This window comes from Anticarsia gemmatalis, chromosome 3 (genome assembly GCF_050436995.1).
Source record: "Anticarsia gemmatalis isolate Benzon Research Colony breed Stoneville strain chromosome 3, ilAntGemm2 primary, whole genome shotgun sequence".
NCBI classification, from domain to species: Eukaryota; Metazoa; Arthropoda; class Insecta; order Lepidoptera; family Erebidae; genus Anticarsia; species Anticarsia gemmatalis.
The window spans coordinates 10,855,780-10,874,990 of record NC_134747.1 but is presented as its reverse complement, the minus strand read 5'-3'; the positions used below and the strand labels follow the sequence as shown (position 1 = coordinate 10,874,990).

Here is a 19,211-nt window from a genome sequence, read left to right as displayed (position 1 = left end):
TGGAAAACACACACAACGAATTTGATAGTTAAACATTCCATTATAAAAACCTAATAAAATAGTTAATGGTAGTTAGGAATGTCTTCTAGTCTAGAATATTTAAATAAATACTGGTTTAAATTAAATAATAATAAATTAAAACATTCATTAATATTGAAATTGTATGTGCACACACCTTTAACGGTTGAGCGTCCAAGTTCCGGCTAGCAGTGAGCTTCTAATTATGTAAAACGAACAAAATAATAGTGCGCCACATGCGTTCCCGCCAAATGTCCGCCATTTTACTTACTTTTTATTGATGTTGACGTCAGCATATCCGCCTCCGTTGCACTACGGAAGCGGGACATGCGCCGTTTTAATTTTTTTGGACATAGTTGTGACTCAGTATTAATTGTCACCGATGATAACAAATTTGAAGGAAAATAAGAAAATTGTAGTTTCTAACAAATTATAATATTATAACCTATCATTGGTAGACCCGTGGCGAGCACGAGCAGTTAGTACTAATTATTTACTTTTAATTTTTGTCACGAATTTAACTTTTTTTATCAATGAAATAGGTTAATGGATATTGTATCCTCTTTGGTAAAGCTGTTTAACAGAAATAATTACTATCTAGGTACATTATTAAATTTACAATCTCCTACAGTAAGTACCTATTCCTAGTAACTATTATTAGTATCATCGTAAATATTGAAAGAATGGTTTAATTATGAAACTCTTTCCAAGAAAAGTAATTAATTTTATTTACAACCACTGAGGCTGTATATTATCGTTTTCGGACTTCTTGGTAGAGTCATAAAAACCACAGTGACGAAATCCTCTTTCGGCAATAAAATAGTCATTGATTTATGTGTAGCTATTTTAGCGTTAAAATTGGACCACACAATAAAGTCAGACTAAGACTAACTAATAAGTAATGTTATAGGTAAATACGAAAGATTGTGAGGTTAGATGTAGATCGTAGGTATGTTTGTTACCTTTTCACAGAAAATCTACTGAACGGATTTTAATGAAGTTTGATACACAGATAGTTTATAACCTAGATTAACATAAAGGATACTTTTACCATAGAAAATCTTTTCAGGCGGACGAAGTCGAGGGCAAAGGCTAATATGTAATAGACCTAAAAGAAATACATACTTATAATACATACCTAGAACTGTAAGATCCTTTCAAGAGATTCCGCCGCTAAGACAGTCATTATTCAACATCCTTAATAGTTTTAGTTTAAATATCTAAAGGATGTCCACGCTAATTTATATCGAAAATTACAAATGTCCGCTGTTCTTATTTACATATCTGTCGCATTATCGTAACTAAACATGTACGGACGTGTATGAATATTATATTATAAAAAAAACAATTCTTACAAATTTTGGCGATGTGAACTGCCAAATTTAACCTTGGATTGCACCCCCCGCTAGCAAAACTAATTCTAGCATCGTGTTCAAAATGATATTTTTGACATCTTTTAATGAATTCATCCGTAACTAAAAACCTATTTTCTTTACAATATTTTGAAAACCTTGCCATATTTTACTGAAACACGAATAAAATTCGGTCTGGAAGTTCTTTTACGAAGACTGTAAGGAGTTAGTAAGTGTAGTCCTCTATTTTAAATTTTGTCTTACATCTTTTCGCTATAAAACGTCCAAAAGAAAATAAGTCGTTTTCAGAAAAAAATAAATATAATAGGTATTTTAGATACCAATCCTACATTACATAATGATTTACTGTTCTCTCAATCAATAAATATCTTAACAACTAACCGAGGAATTTTACTTTCGAGATGTAGTCAACGTGTAAATATATGTACTGAGTTACAGTGCTTACCTATTGTTCCATTATTTGAAGTGCCTTTGTACATGACATATCCTTTATAAACAGGACCAATAGATAAATAGCATGATATTCAAAAGACCTTGAACGCTTTTACTAGCTTTAACCCGGATAAGTGTTGTCGGTTTTAGCAAAGTTAAGCATATAGGCCGTAGTCCTACGAGGCAGAATGTAAATATGCATTATTGTGACGTGACATTATTGTGAAGACCTAATGGCAAACGCAGAACTGTATTCAAAAATTCAGCTTGCCAGCTTTATATGTTCAGATGGGTCGTACTAATTAGGTACATACGTCTTAAAATTTTATTTATTAGGTACTACTACACTACGAGTACCTACTTAAAGTACGGAATAAAATAGACTTGTAAAAAGTGGAGTATTCTGAGAATGAGCCACAAACTATATTCCAAATGTGACCACAGCCTTAACTTTGGTAAACACGAATCCACGATCCACACGTTAATTATGCGTTAGGAATGCGTACAAAACACGAGATCCGCGATAATTCCGCTTTGATGAGCTTAAGCGTGTTCTAATATTAGATTAGGAGGTGTGCGCATATTAACCGAACATTTAATATAGAACTATGACTATACAATCTTACAAGCAACCCCAGCATCGATTTCAATGGCACTGGATTCTTCCGCGATTGTTTCCCACAGTTACCATTTAGCAGCTTCTATCAAGCTTGCTACAGCTACTCAATAAGTGATAGTCCTCGTCTTTCTCTAACTCTCAACTACAAATGTAAACGGAACCTCCTCGTTAAATGATTAGTCATTCATCATAATAAGAACTACAATGTTATTCACCTAAGTAATGACTTATTTACTACACGTGGCGCATATTTTATTTTTACAAGTAAATAACGCTGGAAATCGATAAATTAAATATAATAACAAATAGACGCTAGCGTAGTTAATCATCCTACAAGAATGTGATCGTAATCTTCAAGTCGCTTTAATAAATATGTATTTCTGTATTGTTAATTATTGATATGATTCGTTTGAAAGGAACATCCGCAAGTCGCGTCTACACGCATCTTTACACATAAATTTATAAGTACATTAATATTGACGACCAAGAAATGCTTTAATTTAAATAATTATACGTCTTAAGTAGGTACCTAAGTATCAAATTATTTTTTGTGTCTCGGGTTTCCTGCTCATTAATAGTAGGCACGTAATGAACCACTTAAGTGACATGAACATGACAGGCTTCTTTGGTGGTTTTCTTAAAGTTGTTCGGCAATATTTTACCACAAATAGGTTTTTCCAGACGCAAAAGTCCACGTCTAATTCTACTATAAATTGTTAAACATTGAGTAGTTCCTAATGATCGGGGAATTATTGACAGTAACGATACGCTAACTTGATTAATGTCGTGATCCTAACACTTGTTAAAATCAAAGGTACATAGCAACATTAGCGACCAAGCATTGCATCCTATTCGAAACTATTTACTTAGTCATAAAATCTTTAAGCATCTATTGTTGGTTGCGCGAAGACGCCTCGATGTCTCGTAGAAAATAATATTTTGAAATACACCTGGCAGACAGGTTACCATATCGGAAAGATTTACGAGCGGTCATATTATGATTTGCGGTTAAGATTACTCATCTTTTACTAAACAAGTAGATACAAAACTGCCGTGCCATAATTGGAATAAATATTAAAAGTATTAAGTAACATTATCATAAATTGATTCGCAATCCGCGACATTGCAAATATAGACATCCTCCAATTTAAAGTCATGTAAAAAAACGGATATAATAATTATGAAACAATTCTTGAAGATACCTAGGTATGTCCGCGTCAGCGATGAGTATGACTAGACTGAAAACGACTTGTTACGCGCTGGATTGTCCAACACTTCGTCATATTTCAGTGTTAATTGCAATCCGCTATTAATTATTAATAGCATTGTTCCGCACCTAAAGTTTTTATAACTTATAAACCTCAAAGATCCGCCAATCAATGTCAATCAACTTGAAGTGTTCTTGTTGACCTATCGAATGATATTGAGATGCTCTCCAAAAAAGTCATGAGCAAACCACTGAGTAGGATTTCCCGGGACTTGACGCTTATAAGAGCAGTAGTCAACATAAAATGGAAATTCTCGGGCCGATCAAGGATCTGGCTCTAAAAATTTGGTCAATGTCCATTTAGGGGAATCCCTAGTTTTTACTAAGTTTTATTTGCGCCTGTTTAGGAGAATGAACGGCTAATCCTATCAACCTTCACTGGTCGCTGAACCGTCAGTAAGAAAATCTGAATCAAGACTAAAAACTTGTAATCTATACGACGGCTTGCATCAGAATTTGGCTTCACCGGTGCTTAGTGCCGATTTTTTGCCTATATTTATATTAAGTGTGACTGGAGACGGGAAAGGAAGGATATTATCGAGTGATAGAAACACGATTGCTTGTAGCGCCGGTACCTATGCGGAACTAAGCTCGAGGCTATGTTTATTGTAGGTAATGGATGCTCGATAATTATTAAAGGTAATCGATTAAACATAGTGCACGTGATAGGTAGGTACCTATGTAGGAATTTTTATTTCGTTGTCGCAAAAGACGTCAGAAACTCAAGTTTAGATGGAATGTGATGTAATCGCATGTTAAAAACGTAGACAAACTTTTAGACAGAATTGTTAAGTAGCCTAATTATACGAACAGGAAATCATTCAAAGATGTGCAATGTCTCTGTCGTTTGTAAAGAAACCGAGCTGCAGTTAGAAGTCATTTTAAAATTAAAACCGAAGTAACTTTCAAATGAACTTAGATTTTGGATATTTGTCCTTGTCACGTGCGTTTGTGTGTCGATATAACGCAAAATGTAATGATGACTAGTAAGTAACTGAGTGAGGCTAGTGAGTGGAATGTCGGCTGCCCCCTGCTGAGGACGACCCGCGGTGTTAGCACCCGTCACACTCATAGATCGCATTCCGCACATTCTTGCCCCTGACATAGCTTTTAACATGTTAATGACACCATAGATCTTAAAAACTTTAAACGAGACGCAAAGTTTTCTCAAGGGAAAACGCAAAGAGCTTCGAAAAACATCTGGTTTAAATGGATGGATGCAATTCATATCGTACCTAAATGGTTTCTGGAAGTGATATCAAAAATATTTTTGTATTGTAATAGTAGTAGTAAAGCTATTTCAGTCTCTTTTATACACAGCACTAATTAAATGATCTATCACCCGGTAATTACCCAGAAGTGCGATGATCATCCAATGCAAATATTAGTTGTGCCTTGTTATCCTTCAGTGCATGTCAACGGCGACTCACTCGTACGCCTATGCGGATTCTCAGAGATTCCGGCTCACTACCAAGTATTTATTACGTTTCTATGTTGATTTTTTCTCGCGTGTTTTTATTATATTTTCCCACGGGTCCAACGGCAGAATAGCGATTCATCTGCTGATTATACATATGGAAGACATGATTTAATAAGACCTTGTGAATAAGATTGGTTGAGGTCAAATAAACATAGTCCTTCAAATCATGTAGGTACCTGTCACGTGAGTGTTTTATTTTTAATGATCTGAACAATAGACATTATCACAGTTGAATAGTATTGTTTAATAGTATTGCTGTTGTAATTTGGGGGAATATTCCCCTAATCAGCGTACCACACCAGTAATGAACAGTCTACCACAAGTAGCTATGCTAATCAATCCTTTAAGGTAGTTCGGTTCATTCATCCAATATTCTCACTGTCGTTACATAAGGAGACAAAGTTCACGGCCAACGAGCTTCATCGTCGGTCATTTTCACTCGAGCACCAGGCACTCGATAAACAAGGCGTGTCTAGATTCTCAGCTCGGAGGCTGCATCCGGGCCACCGCAGGGATCAAGTTACGGCGGGGGCGTGCGAATGTCAAGGAACCCTAGCGAGGGCCCGCGGTGCTCGCGCCGTCGCCCGCCACTAGTCATCGCACTCACTCGCTCGCCAGTCGCAGCCGACATGTCTGCGCGCGCGCTCGCCTCGCGTACACCCGCTATCGCACTCTGTGCGATTATCGTCGTCAAAAACATCGCCTGTGAGTAACATAACTGTCGTTACCTTATAGTTATCCAACAGATAGAGGTAAATCTTTAAATTGTTGTGAGGATTGAAAGAAGACATTAATAACACTGAGTAATAATTATATAGACATACCGAATGTTTTTGAGAAATTCAACGATTAACCGCAATGTTCTATTATAGTCGACATAAATTAATTAAACCTACTCTTTTTCAGGCGCAAACGCCTTCCAATGTCATAGAGATGGCCTGCACACAGACTATGATAGAGACTGTCGAGAATATGTGCGTTGCACCAGAGGCTCCGTTACCGGCCGGTACTCGTGCCCATCGGAGCGAGTGTTCAGTGAGGCTGAGGGAGCCTGTGTACCTCGGGAACGACGTCCCTGCATTCGACGGGAATGTTCACCAATCGACACACTTGCTTACGCAGCCCCAGGCACTGCTTGCCGCCACTATTACCGCTGTGAAAATGGAACTGCTGTCGAGCGAGCTTGCCCGCCAGGAGCATGGTTCGATCTGGAGAGACAAGCGTGCACGCGTGGAGCAGGCACCTGTTTCGAACCTGTTTGCGCAGGACTACCAGACGGTGACTATCCCGACGCGTCCCATGAATGTAGACGAGTGCTGAAGTGCCGCGGCGGCGAACTTCGCAGTATCGCTTCGTGCGGTGCGTTGTGCACCTCGTCCTGCCCGCCGCCGCGAGCCGCCGCCGTGCCGCTGCCTGCCGGTGATGCAGACTTCTGCTCCGACGAAGCGTGTTCCTCACTCTGTCGCGATGCACCAGACGGTGCCTACGCAGATCGCACGACTGCGTGCCGGGAATACTTCGTCTGCGAAGCCCACCGAGTTATACGGAGAGGCGTGTGCGAGCCTGGCTTACTATTTTCTAATGGTGTGTGTGAACCGGCTTCGCGAGCGACATGTCCGCCCCCAGCGCTGAGTCCGTGCTTCAACCGACATGATGGAATACATCGAGACTGGCGTGACTGTGCGTCCTGGTTCGAATGCCGCCGCGAAAGAGTAGTGTTACGAGGCTCGTGTGCACCGGGTCTGACGTTCGACGGCACCGACTGTGTACCTTCCTCGCATTTCCTGTGCGACGGACCAGCGATCGCCATCGAGTGTGAGGGACTTCCGAGTGGCATGTATCAGGATCTCTCGTCCAACTGCACGCGATATTTCCATTGCGAGGGCGCTCTGCGTACCACACTCGCCTGTCCACCGGGACAGATATTCGACGGCGTCCGTTGTATGCCAGCGTCTCGTGATCTGTGTCCAAGCTTAGACCGTGAATCGTGTTATGGACGACCGGACGGTCGTTATCGGGCGGCCGACACCGGCTGTCGCGGATACTACGAGTGCGTACGCGGTGTTAAAGCGATATATGCGTGTTCGGTGGGGCGAGTATTCGACGGGCAGGCGTGTGTGCCGGCGCGCCCAGGACTATGTTTGAGGGAAGACTATTCGTGTGAAGGACTCAGTGACGGGTACCACCCCGAGATCGAATCTGGATGCCGAAGGTAATTTTTTTACAATATGTTATTTTCTTCCGCAGTGCTTACTTACGCAGTAAATAATTAAAATCAATATTTGCAGGTACTTTTACTGTGAGCATGGGGACCGGCTCACCACCCTAACGTGCAAGGGTGGGAAGATATTCGACGGGCGCACCTGCATGAAGGCGTCCCAGTACCAGTGCGGCGCGCCGCCGCGGGACTCGGTGGAGAACGACGGCAAGCGCTGCGAACGAGACGGGTTCTACGTGCAGCAAGGTACCGAGTGCAAGCGGTACTACTTCTGCGTGAGTGGGACACGAACCTTCCTCACGTGTCCCGCGGATCAGATGTTCAACGGTCAGGTGTGTGTGCCGCGCGCGCAGTACTCGTGCCCGGGCTGAGCGCGCCCCACTGTCAGTGGAGAATGAACTAACTCCCGCGGGTCATTATCACACTACCGGACAAAGAGAGCTGGAGATACACGATGTACCTGATTACGTATAATATTAAGAGGCTGCGTCTTTGTATAACTGGAACGCTCAATAGTGTCGGAACTATGCGCGCACAGTGGTGCAACTTTATATAAGAACCCTGTTCATCTACCTCCTATGTGATAATAATACACGATTACTTCTTACATTTTATTGGCATAGAAACTTTCAAGCGACCTAAATACTTCTAACAGTAATTACACATTGACTATATCTTACAGTATTACTTTACAAATGAATATTAAGCTCCATGAATAGAAAAATAAAATCTCTTTTTAACGACATAAAAGAATAGTTAATTTATTTATTTATATTAATTAATATAGATAATTTATCGACCTTAAATTAATACAAATTATAAGCAAAACAATTGTTGAAACTGACTTCATAATAATATTTGTCATATAGAATTAAATATGCAAGTTGAAGAGCATTAGTTGTAAAATAGTTAATAATATGACAAATATGATCATATACAAACACTTGTGGAAAAATTAAGAGTTCCTTTCACAATGTCCAAATTCATGCAAAAATGTAAGTTATGTAAAATTTTTCATTTACTGTAAAAAGAGAGAAAAGCATATTTGGAAATTGTGAAGCGGACGCTTAGTTTAAAGTAACATAAATATAATAAACTGTATCTCAATGTAATTCGTAAATAACGTGCAGTATACGTTAAAATAGACAAATAGAAACTTCTAAACAATTTTGGCATTATTCATAACTAGTAAAGCAGGACATGTCTAAATAATTTACATATATTTACGTATTTAATAAACGCTCAAGTATTTAAATTTCAGTATATACTTTTATTAATAATTGTACCTCAGACGAGAGGCTGCGGCAGGTTTGATCGTAGAGGGAACTGGAGAGGGTAGTGAGAGGAATACACAGGAATGCGCCGAAGTCCGGACGGATAGTACGACATACTTCGTTCCCTCGAAAGCGAACAACACTGCCACGTCTCTCAGTACACAAGTACACATAACCGCTAATTTAAGTTTATACATTTTATACAACATCCGATTACAGAATTTCCAAAAACAGTACACCTACTTTCGACACACATTACGACAGATTACCTACATTTATACAAGGATTTATAAACATTAATTTTTCATTGGTCCACGCCGAAATGTCAAGTTACAGTTTATCGATTAAAAATAATGTTAATGATACCAAAACTGTGTTGGTAATGTTACGGGCGCGGCCAATCAGTGCCTCCGAAAGCGGAGCTCATCGCAACAAGCTGACTAAAACAATATTTTTTGTTCGTTTTTGATGTTAATGCAAATAATGAAAAGATACTCTATAAAGAATGCATCGACATTACAAACAGCACCTTATAAAACAACACTACATATTCCCGATTAGATCGATAACATAACTATCGTAATGTCGATAAACAATGACAGTGGACATCACTATATTATTGGAATAGACATCATACAGATAATATATTTATTGTCAGATTCAATACATAGTGTAATTATAATGTAAAAAAATGAAATAATTTCAGTACTTGATTAAAATACTTAAATGAATACGCAAATAGTTAATTTTACGAAAATACTTTAAATATTTAAACAAAGCATTTACAATAAATAGAATTTAAAATTTTATACAATTAATAATGTCAAAATATTATATTTAAAATAATATTGAGATAAGTATTTCGATACACATGCAATCGCCTTGGAAGCAGAGGTTTTTGGCATTGCCAAGATAGGAATACAAACATGTATTTTATATAATTCGCTAATATAATGCACACCTAAGTATATATTATTATTGTAACAATAATGTATCCAATAGTATAACACAATGCTTGTAATAGCAGTAACAGAGCTTTCACCAAAGGTATACGGTAACATGACTCAATCTCGACAAAATATGAGTACAGATTCAAGATTTCATGAATAGAAAGGCTTTTCTCATACTCCAACAACTTAGTAGAAAGCCCTGGATGCAAGGTTAGCGGCTACAGAATTTCGACCTTAGATCATCAGTGACCCTCAGGCTTATGCAGCTGACCATACCGTTTTTAATACAGCTTCTTGATTTTGGAAATACACGAAAGCAACAATTTATTATAATAAAGATAAATTGTGCATACCAAGGCTCTTTTCTAAGTTGTAAGCTGGCTGTTGGCCGAAAAAGTATCTTATACCTTTGATGAAATCTGTTTTTATTGTTACACGTTGAAACATTGACAAAATACTAATTACCAAAAAAACATGACATAGAATTTTACGACTTTAAACTCCATAATAGAGTATAAGCATTAACGATATAAGTAGGCCATTCAACGTGTAACAAGACAGTAAAGGCAGCGCCTCGCTCTCCTACAAAGACAAGAGACCGGGACATGAAACTGCGACCGAAGACTTCGGTACCTACTTAACTTTAGGTAATTCATATGAAACAGTTCGCAAGAGAAACCAAGACCGGATACAGACCGTAGGTAAAGGTGCGGTCTCATGTCATAGTCTCCTATCTCTTTCTCGCTCGTGAACCGCCACCGCCACCGCACTCGGTCGCTCATCACATCGTACCATGAACACAATGATCAACCTTCAACAGACTCATGCATACTCGCCCAAACACCACATTATATACTGTTTCAAATAATATCCCAAGGTTTGAAATTTTAGGGTGCAATTCATCGACGAAGGGTATAAAATAACAAAATGTAAGAGGAATTTTCGACCTTAATACACAGTGTTATAGTATATTTTAGGATGTCCTTTAAAAGGTCTTAATTTTCAGTTTAATCTCGGTTATGGAAGTCTTGTTATTTAACAATCAGCTTATTTACTCTTCAATGAATCGCACCAAAATATTACTATATGCTTCTAGCGCCAAACAAAACAAGAGATGGGTAGTTGCACGACGCGTTTTGGCGGCATTTGGCGCAAATCGGGAGAGTCCTACACTGACTTCAAACTTGAAATGTTCATAATATAGAACGGAAGATTATATTACAAAATATTTATGCCAAGTTTCACCACTTTTATATGATCGTGTGATAGCGTTTTAGGTGCATTTATGACAGTTGTTTTCATTCATCTGCTACCACGCTATGTACCGGATCGTTTCGACGATTATCCATAAACTGTATTGGCCTTTGTCAACATTCTTTGTGAGCGCTAGAAGCACATCAGTTACTTCTCAAGAGATTACAAAATACCCTCATACAAGAAACAGTGCTACCCGAAGACCTAACCAGTACTGAAATAACAAAGCAATCATACATAATAATATGCTATGTACATAAGTGTTTATGAAGACTACATACAACACGAGATCCACATCGCAATCATTTCAATCACCACGACAAATGAATACACTCTCTCATAATTTCTGAAAAAGAAAGTCTCAGTCTTACCTCACGATTGGTGACAAAAAACTTTCGTTGGACTATCAACAACAAATATATTAGATTAAATAATATAACGACTATATTAGCGCAAACAGCCGGATGACATACCTTTCTTAATATCTTGCAACTGATCTTTGGAAGCTGCCTCTATACAAGACCTTTTGATTCAAAGCTGTAGACTTGCATTTTCTCTTTTCATTTTTCAGGCCGTAATAATAATTGTTAGCAAAGTTGTTTCAATGAAATGATTTTTCTATAGTTGGTAAATAACTCGAATAAATGTTATTATGAGATTATTATTTCTAAACGACCACTTGGAAATATGGGACTGCTCGGCTAATTTTAATATATTTCTTTGTTATTATATTTTTTACGAAAATTATCATAACTACTACGGTATAAACATTCTAATTGTAACAGAAGACATATGAAGCAGTTACAGGTTATTTTTTTAATATCTGGCTTGAGCTTATCACCGCTTGTACACCGCCATCGTATCTAAGTGTTTCTAACAATTAATCAACGCACGAAAGAAGTCAAGGTGGCTATTTTGACTAAACAATTTCGTTTACTCGGTGACGACAGCGATGAACAAACGGCGGACCGCCGAGCGTGTCGGTATCACAACTAGGAGGCTTTGCTCATTTATGTTAGAAAATTAAGTGTTGATTTAACAGTATATAAATGTCTTTCCTTTTAGAGTCACAGGTTCCTCGGATTCAGCATCATAATTGGACCAATAGTTGAACCAGTACAACAGCTCGCGAACGAGAAACCCTCGCAGGCCTCGCTCCCCGGTGCGGCACAGTGGCGGCGGCTATTGGTCTATGGGCGCGGGCTGCGGCGGCGGCGCCAGCAGCACGGCCACGTCCCACAGCTTGATGACGCGGTCCTTGCCCGCCGTGCACATGCGCCCCGTGGCCTCGTCCGTGTACAGCGACACCACCGCGTGCTTCATGTCGTGGAACGACGCCAGCGACTCGCGCCTGCAACAACCACAACCATTCAGTTAAAGCTGATACACACGGTGTGTCCACTCGCATTACGAGATTGCACGTGCACGTATACGTACGAGACATCACGTATACCTTGACACATAGTTTGGTAAGCAATAGTTTTGGAAGGAAAAACCATAAGTTGATAATATACGTCCCGTATAGTTCCCAAGACTAGACAGAATATATAGAAAATATCAAGGAATACTCACGGTTCATGCCTGAGCGTGTCGTAGCATCCGGTACAGACGCGCTGCGGGAACTCGAAGCCCATGACGGGCAGCGGCAGGCGGTGCGGCGAGCACGCGGCACACACGGCCGCGCCGCACCACCGACAGTGGTGCTGCCGGAGACCTGCGGCAACAAATAACCATTACATTCGTATCTTAAAAAATTACTTAAGTACGACATATTTGTGATTCAATGTAGTTTTTGCTTATTTAGCGTGATTCACAAAGAATCATACAAAGTGAGTTAATAACTATGATGATGGAATTCATTGCTTTTTTCTTGTTACTTTACCGTCACACTTAAAACTACGGTTACGAACTACACTGGTATGTCACCGCAATCCCACGGTATGTCACCGTAATCCGACAGCCATAGTAGACAAATAGTAGCAATTTATCATGTAACTCTGATCTATTGTATCTTGAAATCAAACTATCAACATCTCAATTAAATTAACAACAGTAATAAAATGCTATCTTACCAAGTTGTTTCTTCTCCATCATAGCGCGCACGTTCCATATGAAGGGCGCGCGGCATATCTGGCACAGGTCGGACTCCTTCCAGGCGGGCGTCTCGCGGCGCCGCACGCCCATCTCCCACACGCCCAGCGCGCCGTCCTCGCCCGCAGAGATCAGGCGCTCGCAGCTACCCACGTACCACAGACCTGTCACTTTGTTACTGGAAACATATTTGTAGAATTAATAAATTTGTACCAGTACTATCCCACTAGCTAAGCTAGGGTCTCCTCCTGGGATGAGGGAGGAGCTAGGAAACGTCCCACCACCATATTGACCACCACACTGGCCAAGTGTGAGTTGGGGAAAAATATTCATAGAAGAAAATAGAGGAAGTATCTTGTTACTTCTATCCTTCATTGCGATGAACTTAGATGCGTGTCATACAGGGCTTATAAGGTCATTATCATTCTCTTAATAAACATTCTCTTTCATGTTACATGATGGACTACACATTCGTTAATAAAATGACTTTAGCAGTCCACTGCGTGTAGTGCAGTATGTTTCAAGTCTGAATAAAGAAAGAAAATCGGTATATCAGTGTTGCATATAAGAATTTTGTTTTCACTTGCGCCTGGGGCAACTTGCCAAATGAAACAATCTCGACTTCAATAAATACTCACAATCGACTGAAAAACAGAATATCACCTTGATAATAACAAAACGCAATAGCAGCAAGTGATGTAGCTATGGAATGTTTTATTATGGTCTAGCAAATAACCAATAGCATTATTTTACGGCCTATTGTTCAGAAACATCATCGATTTAAAACATTCAATACAGATGTTTATCGTAAAATTACCTGTGTCCTTGTAGTTCGTACGCGGTGCCCTTCTGTCCGCCGATGTCCCAAACTATTATGGTTTGATCGAACGAACCGCTGAACAATAGTTGAGGAATGGGAGCCCAGTTAAGTACACGCACTGAACTGAAAATAGAATATTGAAATCATAAGCACAATATAATGATTGCTGATGACTTTTAAATAGGAAAAAAGGTTTATATAATACAATCACGTTTCAGAACGTTTTGCTTAATGTTATGGTGTTATATGACGTCATTCAACTTTGATCTATTCTGACGTGAAAACAAATAACATCTATAATTTTTCATTATGTCGACCCGGGAACCGAATTTTGTAGTCGAAGTCTCGTGGCTTAATAATAATTAAAATTCAAGGTAAAAATGCACTCAAAAGGATTTGAAATAACTTTTGTTATAGATATTTACTGTTTGTATACCAGTCTTTTCCATTGCCATAACTGTTTATATGGAATGTGTGAAAAGTCACGTCATAAGAGACACACAGTATGAAGTCACCTCAAGGCCTCATAATTCAAAGAATCAATGATTCATTATGTCTTATCTGTTACGGTACAGACTTTTTGATATCCTAACAAAACGGCATGAGGCGACGATTGTTCAATCATACTTACGTTACGGACGGTTAAATTAGTAGAAAAAGATCAAGTTTAAAGAATCATAATTATTACAACTTATGTTGTACTCTCTAGATGCCCGGAATATTGGGCTTATTAAGAGGAACTTAAAAGTCCAAGACTTAAAACCCCTACTTCAATAAGCTAAATAATCTGCGACTGTAACCCCCTAGTAGAAAGGATGGCCCAAGTCCGTTAAGCTAGCTTACTTCGGGAAAAGCCTTATGTGATACGACTCTTCCTAAATCTAAAATCATTTTCCTTCCCGTACTTACCAAAGGGGATTTTCATTCGTACTATTTCTCTGTAAAGATAGTCTCTTACTTACCCAGTATGTCCTTTCAGCGTAGTGACTAGTGTAGCGCCGTTATTATCTAACTTGAGCATCGTTATCTGGCCGCTGTAGTCGCCAACGAACGCGTACTTGGACTGTGAGTCGAATCTGACGCGATCCGTTCAGGAAATTAGTTACGTGATAATGTCCTGCTTATCTACATTTCGACAATTATAAACTACAATATATCCTGTTAATGAATAACTAATAAAAAACTTCCTTATCACCGATAGCTGTTTGTTTTTTATAACATTTACAATCGGTACAGACAAATAAAGCATTGATTTTTTAAAGATACTGCCCACACAAAATATCCATGTAGAGTCGCATTCGATTTGATGAAAACATACAAACATGTGTTGCCTTTAAAAACAAAACCTGAATAATATGGCAGTTAGAAATGCGCCAAATGTGTGGGCTATTTAACTCGTATTTACAAGTTCAACACATCATTAGCTGAATAAATAATATGTTTTATTACTATAATCAATTCATCAATAGGCCGCCCAATACCCACTAGAGTATTTAATTAAAAGGATACTGCAAGGACGTGCACCAAGCTTCGAAAGAGTATCCTCCGATCCTGCGGCCGGTCTCGCTGCAATGGTATGAGAACAGCTTGTCTCGACTAACAGACAGCACCCACTCGCAGCTCAGCGAGAACACCACCGCGGTGACGCGAGCCGTGTGCGCTAAATATTCGCGAGTCTAGAACAATACAGCTAGTTTATTACGGGAATTTAAGCTTTAAATTTAAAACAATAGTGTTTGAAATTCTTAAAATGCTAAGTTCAATAGTATAGTTTTATGAATTAATTCGAGTTAATAGAAGTATAAATAATATTTAATTAATTTTCTGTAGCTTATGCTGGTTATCATTAAGTCGGGATTCCCCAGTATTACTCTTTTCTGTTTGAAGGAACTATAATAATACATTGTCAATGTGCCTTGTTCATACAATTAAACTTATATCCAAGAATATTTCAGAATTATTATAAGGGGAGTCAAATCTATATCCAAATTTTATTTGGGTTGACATTTTGCTCTAAATAAAAGTACCTAAATTATATAATACAAAGAAAGTCATTTTAAAGTTGCATCAAAGTTAATAGGTATCTGCTAGCTAAAGCAAAGATCCTTGCATTGATTGATTGATGATTGTGATAAGGAAAAATCTCAAATTTTAAAATTGATAACAAACTGCACTATGTAAAAGTGTATAGAGAGTTGAAGCCTCTGTGTAATATTTAGATATAAAGGCATATAATGTGGTAATTATGTTGAATAACCAATTACCCAATATGATATTACATAAAAATGCTAAAGTACCTCCAATCTAATAGCATAGTTAGTTAGTTATGTTGTATATTAGTTACAATCTTAAATAACAAAACTTCTGGCTCAAACTTTAACACAAACAAATAAAAAAAAACACTCTTTCAACAAATTCTTAAAATTAAGGATAAAGATAGGTGAAGCGTTCTTTTCTAAAATAACTCTAATCAGTTCAAGAGGTTTAAGTATGCTCTTGAGTTCAAGTTCTTAAGTGGAGTTTGTATTTTAATATTTAAAAGTTTCAAAAAGTTCATGATGATATCCAAAACTTATTACATAAATATTTTTTATATACCTATTTATCACACACTTCAATCTACACACACACAACACAAACACAATGGAGAATTAACATCAAGTAATATCCAACTCAAAAAATAACTCAAGCAAATAATGAAATATATAATACTTACAGGATTTATTCTATTACAGTCTTGTGCGAGTGTGAATTCCGAGACTGTACCGTTTTCCTGACCGATAAACAACTGCCGGGTCTCTGGGGTGTAGAACATGGATGTGCAGCCGGAAGGCATGTACTGGCAGATGGACGGCCAGTACTGACCTGAGTCACGTTTCAGCCAAACTCTTACTGTCCTACAATAAAATTATCAATGTTAAGAACACAATTCTCATATCAATGGACGTTTCTCATTGCAAAATCAAATATACATCCAAGACATAATATCTTGCTTCTCCTTCAAGCACTTTCACAGTTAAAAACCATATACTGAGGCTATTACATTTCATAGTTTTCACCAACTATAGCCATAGCCAGTTGCGCTCACCGGTCGGTAAACGATCAGTGGGTTAAGCAACCGTTGGCGCGGTCATTCCATAGATGGGTGACCGCATAGTGGTATTTGAACTGGGCGTCTCCGTGCTTCGGAGGGCACGTTAAAAGTCGGTCCCGGTTGTTGTCTACTAAGATAACAGTTGTTAAGCCATGTCAAAGGCCTTCGGGCGGCTTGAACAACTTTGACACTAGGTGACCACTAACCATACGACAAATGAACCAACTATACTTCCAAAACATTTGATACGTCAAACACCATCTTAGTTTAAATCAACCTGAGAACGAATGGGTAGGTAATGTTCCATTTCTGAATATTCTTGACATAATTTATTGAAACACAACTATGTAGAATCAACTGTAGTAATTTATCACACCTAACTATGTGCGAAATTGAGAAACCGTCATAACATTAACTGTGTAATCCTATTTCAGACTGCTATTGTCCTTTGATAAGACATTATTATTTTAAATACCACTAGAAATAACATAGAACATCCATTATAAAAGAATTGTGGTCTGAAATTAATAATTAATAATAGATAAGAATACTTTTTGTATGTTATGAATAATTTTGCATTTTAAATGAATAGAATTAATAAGCAGCTGAGACAAAGGTTGTTGTCAATCAATGATAAACTTCATCTTGTTTGTATCAGAATTTTAAATATGATTTTGATTGCTTTACATTTAAAAGAAGAACATTACATTTGAACACATTATATTTGGTAAGAAGATAATAAGAGGAATGGGACTTATAGGATTAACAATATAATCAACACAGAGGCCCCAACTAAACCCTAAAGTGGTAATGTTCTGCTGGCAGTCTGAGCTAGTATTACATCCGAAGTATATTTGCAGTTATGAGACAACCCTGTGCAATAAAAACAAGGAAAGTTACATAGCCTGAGATGACCAACAAGCATCAAACTATATTAAAAATTAATATTTGATAAAGCTATGGAACTCATTAATGTGTAATAGTATAAAAATGTTATCTCTTTAATTATATCATAAGCCGTAATTAGTTTAATCAGCTTGTTTTGCTCATAACATGTAAAAAATTGTTACAAGCTGGTACAAAATTCTCACTATGTTAAACTAGCAATCACAGGCAAAGTAAACAGGTCCACTGTTACTATGTCATAGGTATAATAAGATTATCATTTTGCTATGATTGCTAATACCGTATTATTAATTCTAACTTGCGAAACTTCTCCATATGTAGGAGTAACCCACATAGGAGGAGGCGATTTCGAACATATTGACAGTTCCTTGAGGGTACATGTAGGTACTATAAGTTTTTTACAAATTAAGATAAATAATTGCGTGCTGTTATCAAACAATGGCCGAAATATGAGTCAGAACTCTTACTTATCATCACAAACGCTAATTACACCGTCCTCGCCAGGTATAACGACCGCTGCATTAACATCGTCGGTGCAACCTTCCAATTTACTCAATAGCGCAGGTTTCTTGGTGGTAGAAAACCTATCGTTAGGAGTCCTCGGCGCAGGCTTGATTTCAGCAGCCATATTCCAATTATTTTACACCAGTAATTCTAAATAAACACGATTATTCGACACTAATTCTTTCAGCGAAAAGAAAAACGTCATAATAATTTTGACATTTCAGTTTAGGGTGGTATTACTAAAATTGCGTAGGCGTAGAAAAATCATCACCATTGATGGATATTTTTTTAAATAAATTATTGCTTTTTAAATTTATTCTACGATTAATATTAAATCTAATAAATTTGGGGATGAAAGCAAGAAATGTAAAAAAAAATATACAAATCCGAAAATGTAAGCCTAACCGATCCATTACACGCAGAGTTTTTAATAACATTGAGGATTCTATGTGCTTAGAATGATAACTTGATAAACAAGATAATTAGCCGCCTAACGGATATAAAATTAACTATACCTACGTAAATTACCTACTGATTGTGTTAGCGGGTTGACTTCTGGTATCTAGGTTACTAGGTGGTAGATAGTAGCCTTACCTAGGCACTGTAGCAATACTTAGAGACAACTAGGTATTATAAAATTATTATTTTACAATTGCAGTCGGGGCCTTCCAGCCTTTTTTAAAAAATGATCTAAATCTTTATTATTCCCTATTCCGACCGGCGAGTCGGTCATTGCCGGGTTAGCCGGGTTTGACGTGACGGAGAGTCTGACCTTTCGTGACATTGGTTTATTCGCAATATGACGTTTATGGGCGCAGTGTTGCAACGGTGTAGAAATCTCCCATACTTAGCGTAATTTCTTGTAAAGTTAAACCTACATCAGGCACAATTTATCTACTTATTTATTTTTT

The 19,211-nt window shown here is 38.0% G+C and overlaps 2 protein-coding genes across 2 annotated transcripts; one reads left to right on the top strand and one right to left on the bottom strand.

The window, feature by feature from the left end:
* The first annotated feature begins 5,708 nt into the window (after window positions 1-5,708).
* LOC142987639 (uncharacterized) lies at window positions 5,709-8,017 on the top strand. The gene is made up of 3 exons (XM_076136534.1): window positions 5,709-5,894; window positions 6,096-7,401; window positions 7,478-8,017. Exons 1-3 carry the CDS (start codon window positions 5,729-5,731, stop codon window positions 7,776-7,778), a joined length of 1,773 nt encoding a protein of 590 aa, XP_075992649.1. The 5' UTR covers window positions 5,709-5,728; the 3' UTR covers window positions 7,779-8,017.
* Wdfy2 (WD repeat and FYVE domain containing 2) lies at window positions 8,005-18,517 on the bottom strand. Its single transcript, XM_076136535.1, has 8 exons — window positions 18,264-18,517; window positions 16,513-16,693; window positions 15,306-15,472; window positions 14,759-14,872; window positions 13,794-13,919; window positions 12,958-13,154; window positions 12,458-12,599; window positions 8,005-12,236 (listed from the first exon to the last, which is right to left on the bottom strand). The coding sequence occupies exons 1-8, from the start codon at window positions 18,422-18,424 to the stop codon at window positions 12,068-12,070; spliced, it is 1,257 nt and encodes a 418-aa protein (XP_075992650.1). The 5' UTR covers window positions 18,425-18,517; the 3' UTR covers window positions 8,005-12,067.
* Window positions 18,518-19,211: the final 694 nt, after the last annotated feature.